Below are 10,134 nucleotides of genomic sequence, written 5' to 3'. Positions count from 1 at the left end.
AATTTTTGTCCCTACACACCTGAAGCAATTATCTAGGTTCGCCAAAAAATCCCAGCACTTAATACACACAACTGGGGAGGTTTAACCCCACCTCCAAAAAGACGAAGGAGGCCAGCTGAGATCTTGCACAACATCACAAAGTCAGGTGGCATTGTGTAGTTGCCTAGCAACTGAAGCACAGGGGCCTTGGACTAGGCAGTCCCAGCATGGCTGCAGATTTGGAGGAAAGCAACGGGAGTGTCAGGATGGGGGGGGGGGGGAAGCAGAGAACTGTTTGGCTGGGAACAGAAAAGGGGGACAAACCGGGGGTGGGGTTGGGGGTGGGATTTTCCTCCCCGTAAGTCTTGTGGATTCCCAGCTTGTACTTACATATTCTTGGATTGTGTTGGGATGCTCAATGCCGAGTACCCTTTCGCTCATTAGCACCGCTTTCTGTTGGTTACTTAAGGCCTAAAAATGAACAGAACAGGAAGCTGCAAACCACAAAGCCAAGAGCTTCACAGAGTGACTAGACCAGAGGCGGCCGGGCTCCGAGGAGCAGGCGAGGGAGCTGCTGCCGGAGTGGTGAGAGTTTTTATCACCTGCCTTTGCTTAACCTGACCGCTCTTTCCACCACCTGGCTTCCTCGCACTGGATTCCCCTCAGCCTCCGACGACACGGGCTCCAGTCCAGGAAGCCTCAGGGTGAAATCTCACTAGTCTTTAAGATGCCCCCAAACTCCGGTGCATTTGGGCTGCAGCACAGCCACTCCGAGGAGATCGGATCGGAGGGTGACCATTTGACTCTCCTTGCTTTTGCAGAGTTTTGCTACTGGGTTTTGAGCGCTTTAAATCTGACATTATTTCAGCTGCATTAAGTGCGTAAGGCCATTTTCCCCTCTAAAGGCAAGACTGCAATGGGAGCGGACGTGCCTGGACAGGCTGTGGGGATAGACGCCGGCAGGAGGGGGAGGCCCCTCCCTCGTACCTCTGAGTAGTCCCCCATGATGTAGTTCAGGCGCGCCAGGAGCCGCAGGCAGGCACAGATCTCCACATGCATTGCGCCATACACGTTGTTGAACAGGTTTAAGGCTTCGCTGATGAGCTCACAGCCCTCTTTCAAGAAACCTGCAGAAAAGGGAAACCCAGTGGCAATTTTTTAAAAGCCTGCCACGCACATCTTGGATATTTCTACAAGGCCAGTTCCAAACAGCATTTATCCGGCATTAAAAAAAATTAATTCCAATCATCTTCAAAGCAGCATACATTATTAGTCTCCTTTCTCCATTTTATTTACTTACTCCATTTATACCCCATTTCCCTCTCCAGTGTGGACCCAAGTCGTTTTATAACATTCTCCCTTCCCCATTTTATCCTTACAACAATCCTGCGAGGCAGGCAAGGCTGAGCAAACGTGACTGGCTCCAGGTCGTCCAACCAGCTCCCACAGCAGGGCCAGCACTCAAACCCGGGTCTCCCAGATCCTGATCTGCTCTGAATCTCTAACCACGACACCATACTGGTGCTCCTGTGAGGTAGGAAACAGGGGTGTGCATTCGGCTAAATCCAAGCAGGAAAAAATATCCAAAAACTACCTTCCTGGTATTTTCCGGCTATTCTTTCAGCCGGATATAGACTGGGGCTGAATACTGGCTATCCGAAATGTCCAAGCCCAAAAAAGTCTGAAAATATCCGGGATTTTTTGGGACCGCAAGATAGTAAAAGTTAAAGGGCGTTTAAAGGAATTGTACCGGATTGATTCTCCATTACACCCTATAGGGACTATTGACTATAAGGGTCCCCACAGGGAATAATGCAGCCAAAAGAATTTGGGAGTTTCAAATATTTACGGAATCCCAATACTATACCAGTATTGAGATTCGGGAATATCAGGAAATAGAGATATTTTTCAGGTTCAATATACCCGAACGAAGAAAAAAATTTTTTTGCACACCCCTAGTAGGGAAGGTCGAGAGAGTGAGGCTGGCCAATCAGTATCTTGATGAGCTGTCATGGCAAAGTGAGGATTTGAACCCAGGCCTCCTAAACCCTAGTGCAACACACTAGCTGCACTAGTTCTTATGGTGTATGGTGGGTTATACTGCAGTTCTGCTGGAAGGAAGGGGGGGAAAAGCTCAGAATCCTGCTCCCTGGAAATCTCAAAGCAACAAATTCCTAGATTGTAGGGGCTGCAAAGATATGCTAGGACAGCTAAGTGGAACCTCCATGTTCAGAGGCACTATACTAACAGTGGAGGGATACAAGGGGGAAGGCTGTCTACTTCAAGACCCAATTGGATCTGATCAGGTACTAAGAGAAGCAGGAGAGTCGACTGGAGGGACCTTTGAAGTCAATGTTTTATCTTCAGAATTCCATACGCTGCCCCGCAGGCTGATTGTCATAAAGTGGGATGTCTGAAAGAAAGACAGACTCATTTTACAGGGACGTGGTAACGGTAGCGCAGATGGAAAAAAGCCCTGGACATCTAAGAACGGAACATTATTAAAAGCAGTGGAAGTCAGGCTATTTGCAGTCATGGGATGCAGCGAACATGCAAAACATTAGAAGACTGAAAGATGTGTAGCAAAAAATTTTTTTTTAATGTCAGGAATGCACATTGACAGCTCGGACCCTTCTGCAGAAAGCAGCGCCCATTACAATTTTTAAAACTGCAGTGGTCGGCTGCACAAAAATTCATGAATATTTCTCCTTTACAGTTACTGAAGGCTGAAGATTGGTGGGAGAAAACGATTTTTCTTAATTCCTAGAGGGGCTGGCAACAAATGGATGGCTCTGAGCCCTGCACCGAACTGTCGTAAGATCCTAAGAGCCTACACTACGGTCTCCACAGACGTTGGGGGTTTTGCCCTCATGTCTGGCTTGGGGAGTTCTGGTGGGTCACCACAGGAAACCGGATGCTGTCCAGCTCAACCTTCTGGCCTGGTCTAGCAAGACTCACAGAACATCCATGCACAGAAACAATCTATCTCCAAGGACGAGGGGCTTGGGGGGGGCATAGAGAGATGGAGGCTGTTGCTTGTATGCCCTTGCTTGTGGGTTCCCCCCCCAAACATCAGGCTGCTGGTGGGGGGGGGGGTACACAGGATGCTGAACTAGATGGACCTTCTCTGGTCTGACCCAGCAGGAGTCTTGCAATTTCATATTTTCTACTTTCCCCCACAGCCCTTGGGAAAGCGGCTCTTTCCGTTCAAAGGATCCTCTAGAGAGGAGATGCTCCACTCCACCGATGCATTTTGATCCCGGATCTTGGCCTGAATTCCTAGGACACAGCATCCACAACTTATACACATACACGGACGTATATTTGCAATGTGAACGTTCAGATTTTCTCCCCAGCCTTTGTACGAGGCTGGATTCCTACCTTGCTGGACTTTTGCTTGCCCGCTCTGGAAGAAGTGGAACGCATCTGAGGCTTTGGGGTTGACATGTTTGACAACAGGGAAGATATTCAAGATGTCCTCCTCCGTGAAGGTCGGCTTGTGCCGATTATCAAAATTGTACTCTTTCAGCATTCTGCAAGGCATCATTTTAAAACTTTTTTTCCACTTACCACAAAAACCACACACACACTTCCCATATGTTTTCCAAAGAGGGCAACAAACTGGATCTTGATGTACCCTCGACCCTTCTAGTTTTGTGATATGGAACACAAAGTCCCAGCACGGTTCCTTCAGTTGCCATACTTCTTGGATTTGTTCCACCCTCCCCAGCAAAGCTGCAACCAGACCTAAAGGTCTAGGAACATCCTTGGGGGGGGCGGGGGCCGCCACCCGGGGGGGGGGGGCCTTTCCCTCAGCTTTGAAGTTGGCCCCTTGAACCAGGAAACCCAAAACATGTCAGGACGGCTGGCACACACCGATTGCTCCATAGAATATGCAGAGCGTCTCGGTTCAGGAGGGAATTCTTATAAACATGAACATTTTGGGTATTTTCCTTTTATACTTGCATTGTTCACTGTAGGTATCATGCTGTCTGTATTGCATTGTTTTCTTATTTTGCAATCCAATGTTATTTTCTTTACATCGTTTGTAGTTTATTCACTTCGTATGTGTGTGTGTGTCCTGCCGCCACCAGTCTCCCCAGGGGGGAACCCAAAGCGGCCTCCTCCTCCTCCTCCTCCACTGTATCCTCGCAGCCGCCTTGTGAGACCAGTGAGCCAGAGGGTGTGTGCCTGGCCCAGGGTCACTTGGCAGCTTCCACGGCAGAGCGGGGATTGGAACTTGGCATCACACTCTTTTGCTGGCATCACCCTGTCTTCACTATCACAATCCCCCTTGAATCTCAGTGAGGAAAGGCTGGCTATAAACGCAGTGAATAAGCGGCTTTGACGGTTGAGAAGTGGCCACAGTTTGGTCCAGCTCTGGACTGCAATTCTGCCCAACAACTGGCTCCGCCAGCTTGTGGAAGGTCAGCCGGTTCTTGTCACCCAACTCTTCTCCCAGTCCTCCCCCCGAGTGGTTCTTCCCTCCCCCTCTGACCACGACAGTCCTGTGAGGCTGGACAGGCAGGGCAATGACAGGCCCAAGTTCACCCAAAGAGCTTTTTGGCCAGGAAGGGACTTGAAGCCGAGTGGGAAGGGGGGAAAGTCCTGCCCCTTGAGCAGAAGTCCAACGGGATGTCCCTCAACCACGTGATGCTCCTTGCCTCCAAGCCCGACAGGCTGCACCTGTTAAGCCTCCATTCAAGAGCTGCAACTTTTCTCCAGGCCTGTTGGCAACCACAATATGAACCTGGATCCGCCCGTTCAGAAGTCCATGCTCTCATAACCACACTGTGCTGCATTCCCATTGGATCAGGCAGTGCACATTTTGAGCACGCCTCTCTCTTTGATGCGGTGGGTCAGTGCACCCCAGACCTGCCCCTAAGAGCGAAAGACAGACTTCCCAAAGGGGCAGCCACGAGGTCCACAGTGACCATCCACGCTTCAAGCTGCACGTGACCCTGTGCCTCGGGCAGTCTGCCTGGTCCCATGGGCGCGCCCGGAGAGGGAAGTCAGTGTGTGTGTGTGTGCGCGCGCAGCCCTCACCTGAATTCCAGTCTTGAGGGAGATCTCACGAAGGAGAGTGGCCTTCTGCAGACCGTGCAGCTCCACCGCGTGGTCCACACTCTCGCTGCGGACAGGACAGACAAAGAAAAGGGGCTGGGAGAGACCCTGGCAACCGGGCCAGAGGGGTCTCCGAGGAGCAGCCGTGCCCACAAAACCCGGCCCCAGACCTCCCTTGCCCACCAGGACCGGGAAAACAGCGCCAAGGCATCCCAGACCTAAAACCCAAGTTCTGAAGGGCTGCATCACCTCCTGTCATCATCACTGTGCTCATCCCGTGCCCATCTGGGCTTTGCACAGGAACGCCGCCAGCCGAGCCGCTTCAACGTCGCAGCCCTTGGGCCTGACCGTCTATGGACCTTTTATGACCACAGGCACACAGTCTGCCAAATGTGGACACTGATGACATCAGCCACAAGACTCGCATTCTGGCTCACGTGACCCCACAGTGGCCCTTCTGGAAAAGCAGGTCTGCAGCCATTTTGGACTCTGCCCCCACCCACAGGGTGCTACAAGTGGCCACAGGGGTGAAGATAAAGAAACAACTAAGGCGGCATGAAATTATCCATGGGGTGGAGAGAGCAGAGAGAACTCGTCTCCCCCCTCTGCCACAGTCCTCAAAACTCCTGGGCACCTGAACGAAATGGGGGGGGGGGGCGCCCACAGATGAAAAGAAGGAACTCTACACTCCGAGAGTAAGAAGCTCGGGATCCGAGACCAGCCCAGGATACCGTCTACTTTGTTCTGTTTACATTGTCTGTTGTTTAAACTGTATTTGGGGTTTTCATTAGGGCCACCTTGGATTTCCATCAGGGAGCAAAGCAGGGTCAAAACGCCTAAGAGGTACGGAGGGAGGCAGCCCCTCTCTGGATGCCCAGTCCTGGGGGGGAGGGACGACTCCTGCCCCCACCTGCGGCCTGCAGAACTGGCCCCCGTCCAAAGCCCTCGGTCTGATTCAGCCCGGCTCCTCTTCTGCTGTTGTACAACCTCCCCCCCCCCCCCCCCCCCCCATCTGTGTCTCATGGCTGCACGGCCCTCCTTGATTTGTCCCCCCCGCCAGGGCAACACTGCAGGGAGGGGTGTGTGTGCTTCCACCCACCATTCCAGGCCGAAGTCGAAGTAGGCCTTCACTTCTGAGCAGATGTTCTTCCACAGCTCCTGGGGACTCATGCTGGCCCAGGTGGTGTGATCGGCAGTGCCTGGGTTTCGGTTCCTCCTCCGCTTGTTCTTCTTCTTGGAGATCAGCTCATCTGTGGGAAGGTGAGCCACTGGGTTTGGGAAGGAGCTCAGGAAGCAGTTGAGGAAGTGGCTGATGGCAGCTGACAAGCCTGACAGCTCCACTCCCTACAGGAAACAAAGCATACAAATTAGTTATTTATACAGAATTATTAGGCTTGTCACTTGTGTCTCTCCCCCCCCCCCCCCCTTCGTCATTCCCTGCCCTCAAAAAATTCAGGAGCGGAAGAAACAAATGGGCCTTCATAGTGACACTCTAGGAACTTTCCCATGTCTCTATGGTCTTGGCCACACACATTAAGGGAAATTCCTAGAGCATCACCCGGGGTGACATCACATCCTTCCCAAACGCTACAGGCTGCAGGTCCTGCCCTCAAAACCTCCCAGCATCTGCCAAGGCTGTGCTGGCAACTGCAGCCAGTCCACATGGCTCCATCCCTCGCATCCTGATCTTTCCCGCCCTCCACAGGGCTCAGGGCAGCCCACATGATGCTTCCCTTTCCTCCCTTTGACCCTCAAAGCCACTTTGTGAGGAAGGTAAAGCCGGCAGCCTGCAACCCGCCCAAGATCACCCAATGGGCTTTGTTGCCGAAAGTAGACTGGAACCGGGGTCGTCTTGCAAGTCCTGCTATGTACTGAACAGGTGCTCTACAGAGCACAAGATGACCCATCCAGACCGCAAAAGGGTGACCATCTAATTTTTTTAAGTAATATTTTCATTTGGACACCCACCACCCCCCAGGAATGCAACAGAGGAGCCAGATGAAAATGAGATCCAGTCGGGAGTCTGCCGTTCGGGGGGGGGGGGGGGATGACTGCTTCGGACTGCTGATGGCCAGATGGCTGGACAGGGACAAACTGGGGGTGTGCTCTGGGGTAAGCTCTGCACCACACAGCATATGGCTCACACTTGTGTCTCTGAGGGGCAGGGAGGAGGGGCAGGGAGGAGGAGAAGAAATGAGCCCTGTGCAAGCCCCTCTTACGCATGGACGCGCACACAGAGGCCTCCAGAAGACCGTAAGAGATGGGCAGTTCCGCACAGGTGTGCCCCTCTAACCGTCTTCTGGCTGACTTCCGTGTACCTTCTGAAGAGGCCATGGAGGCCACGACTCCAAGACCCCAAGTCTGACTCGAAAGCCAGTGCCCCACGCTGGGTCTGCACAGGAGGAAAGAACCCCACCCCTCCTCCTCCTCCGGGACAAAATGCCCTTGAGTTGCCCCCACAGCCTGCCTGCCTTGGCCCTTCCCCATCTTCGGTCCCCACCGACCCTTTATCGCCTGACACAGAAATGCAGAAGGAAAGAAACCGACATCACAACCAATTTTTTTAAATGGCCACACAGTTGAGGAGTGGGGGCTATTCTAGGCTTCAATGAGATTGTGCTTCCAGTTGCTAGGCAACGCTGGCCAAGCGCCTAATGAGGAAACAGCTGAGGAGAGGGGGAGGCAAGGGGGGGGGAGAGGCACTCCTGGTCGGATAATCCCGTTTGTTACCTGAAGGTATGTCTTGAAGATGTGCTTGGCCGACCGAGTGATCAACTCCGTGATCCCTATTTTCTGTTTAGGAGAGAGAGGGAAAAAGCACAGGAGAGAGTGCCATTGACGACAGAGGCTTGCAACATTTACAGAGCTTGAAAACATTCCAAGGGAGGGGTGTGTGAGAGACTTTCCTGCACAGTTCACCTGCGCATTAGGGATCCATGGTTGCAATTCAAGCAAAAGGGGCTATTATCAGAGCAGTCTTGTGACCAGAACACTACCCTCTCCCAAGTTACAGGACATAATTTACAGGGAAGGGGAAAGTATTTTTACTGTAGATCTCTAGCTAGGTATGTATTCTATTTACTTATTTAAAACATTTATTATCTGCCTTTCCAGCCTGTGGCATTCAAGGCAGTTTACGATGTAAATTAAAAAACAGACAAAAGGTGACAGTTTAAATCGAGATTTAACAATCTCTCTCTCTAGGTACAGCAAAATGGCAGAAGAGTCTAATGGCACCTTAAAAGACCAACAGCCTTTATTCCAGCAGGGGATTCTCCCAAGTCAGAGCCTCACTTCCAGACTCCAGTGCAATTTTGCTCCATCAGACTAACACACCTCCCCCCTCCAGTCAGGAAGACTCCAGACAATTTTCCAGCTTCAGTTCACTCAGGATATGCCTACACTCAGCATTCAAACCAGTTTGAAATTAACTGTTGTGGCTTTCTAACACCCCACCCCACTGGAATCCTCTTGCAGACATACTGCGTTTTGTGATTATGGGGGGTGAATAAAACCACCCTCCAAGACGCCTTCCCCTTAAGCTCACAGTTATGTGGAACATATCTTGGGGCAGGTTAAAGTTTAAAATATTTAGAACAGGATATTTAGATTAGAATATCAATCAGTGACTCAGCATGCTCTTGGCACGAATAAAGGCTCCAGATTAACCCCCAGCACCTGCATTTAAAGAGACCCCAGCCAGTGTCTCTGCTCGGCAGAGGAGACAGGACGGGGTGAAACAGACCAGTGGTCTGGCTTAGCGCAAAGGCAGCCTCGTGGGTCTGATTTTGGTCTGATTAAGTTCATAGGAGATCCTTGAGATTTTCTGGGACAGGCAACGATGAAACTCACAGAGTGAGTGGAACACAATTCAGGCAAGAGGACGTGGACACACACAGCTGCCGCCCCCTTCTGAGTCAGGCCACCATTCCCTCCGGGTCCACCTTGCCTGGCAGCCGCTCGCCAAGGTCTCCGGCAGGGGCCTCTCGCACCTCACCTGCTGCTGGGTCCTTCCGGCTGGAGAGGCCAGGACCGAACCTGGGACGTTCTGCAGGCCCAGCAGAGGCTCTGCCACTGAGCCACGGAGGGAACCGGCATTTCCTGGGGAACTCCCCACCCAATGGGGAGAGGGCTTATTCGTGGGCCAAGACGTGCGAGACAAGGGGCACTCCGCCAAGTCGGAACTGTGCCAGGACCAACCGCACCCCCAAAGAAGCAACGCTGAAGGGGAAACCACAAGGCTTACGTAGACATGATCCAGCTGAGTCTGGGCAGGAGTCTTGGGGATGAAGTCAACCACTTTGCCCAGGTAACGCATGTTGATGCCCCGCTGGTGCATGGCTTCCGCCAAGGTGGCGCCGTCCATCGGCAGCATGGTGTGGTCAAGGCAGTCTTTGATCTGCAGGGGACAGACAGAAACCTCAGACAGGCAGCCACGGCTGTTCCCGAGTAGGGATGTGCATTTCGGGATCCCGAGCCGAAAAAAAGCCGAAAATAACGTTTTCCGGCTTTTTTCGGCTTTCGCGATCCCGAAATGGCCTCCTAGGCACTTTTCCGAATCCCGAAAAAAAATCCCGAAAAAATTCGGGTTTTTTTCGGCATTGCCGAAAAATGCCAAAACCCGGCTCCTTTGCCCTTTAAACAGCAAAGGTGGCCCGGAAACCTCAATTTCCCGCCGTTTCCGCCTCTTTCCTGCCTCTAGCTCCTGTTTTCAGGAGGTGGGGGAAGAGGGGACCCAGACAGCCAATCACTGCAATGCATTTGCAAAATGCATTGCAGTTTGGAACTTTTTGCTACATTTGCAGGGCTGTTGTGCAAGTGCCTTGCTGTAGCTTCCTTGCCTATTTCCCCAGGGAGGGAGGGGGAGGGAGGGGGAGCAGTAGTGTGGCCAATAGGTTTTTTTGGCATCTTTTCTCTGGCCAATCACAGAGGGTATATCTATTTGAAATCTTCTGAGCATGGTCAGAGAGCATAAAAGGAGCCACTCATCCCAACCTGACTCCATTGCTGATCCTGGTTCCTGTGCTGACTGTTGGAAAAGAGAGAGGGACTGTGTGTTGGCCTTGGACTGGTTGGCAATTTGCTCTGCTG

General features: G+C 52.1%; 1 protein-coding gene across 1 annotated transcript in view; it reads right to left on the bottom strand.

Annotated features, from left to right (window-relative positions):
* Window positions 1-10,134, bottom strand: part of CLUH (clustered mitochondria (cluA/CLU1) homolog) — a 65,567-nt gene that overhangs the window by 13,123 nt on the left and 42,310 nt on the right. Inside the window, exons 14-21 of the mRNA XM_015418890.1 lie at window positions 9,290-9,442; window positions 7,774-7,836; window positions 6,143-6,387; window positions 5,026-5,110; window positions 3,603-3,606; window positions 3,361-3,510; window positions 967-1,106; window positions 370-450 (exon numbers count right to left, since the gene is read on the bottom strand). Of these exons, the coding sequence (XP_015274376.1) occupies window positions 370-450; window positions 967-1,106; window positions 3,361-3,510; window positions 3,603-3,606; window positions 5,026-5,110; window positions 6,143-6,387; window positions 7,774-7,836; window positions 9,290-9,442 (921 nt within the window). The remainder of the gene's footprint in view (window positions 1-369; window positions 451-966; window positions 1,107-3,360; window positions 3,511-3,602; window positions 3,607-5,025; window positions 5,111-6,142; window positions 6,388-7,773; window positions 7,837-9,289; window positions 9,443-10,134) is intronic.

This window comes from Gekko japonicus, unplaced genomic scaffold, assembly GCF_001447785.1.
Source record: "Gekko japonicus isolate JY-2015 unplaced genomic scaffold, Gekko_japonicus_V1.1 scaffold1911, whole genome shotgun sequence".
Lineage (NCBI taxonomy): Eukaryota > Metazoa > Chordata > Lepidosauria > Squamata > Gekkonidae > Gekko > Gekko japonicus.
Note: the sequence above shows the minus strand (reverse complement) of the source record. Positions and strands in the feature narration are given on the sequence as shown.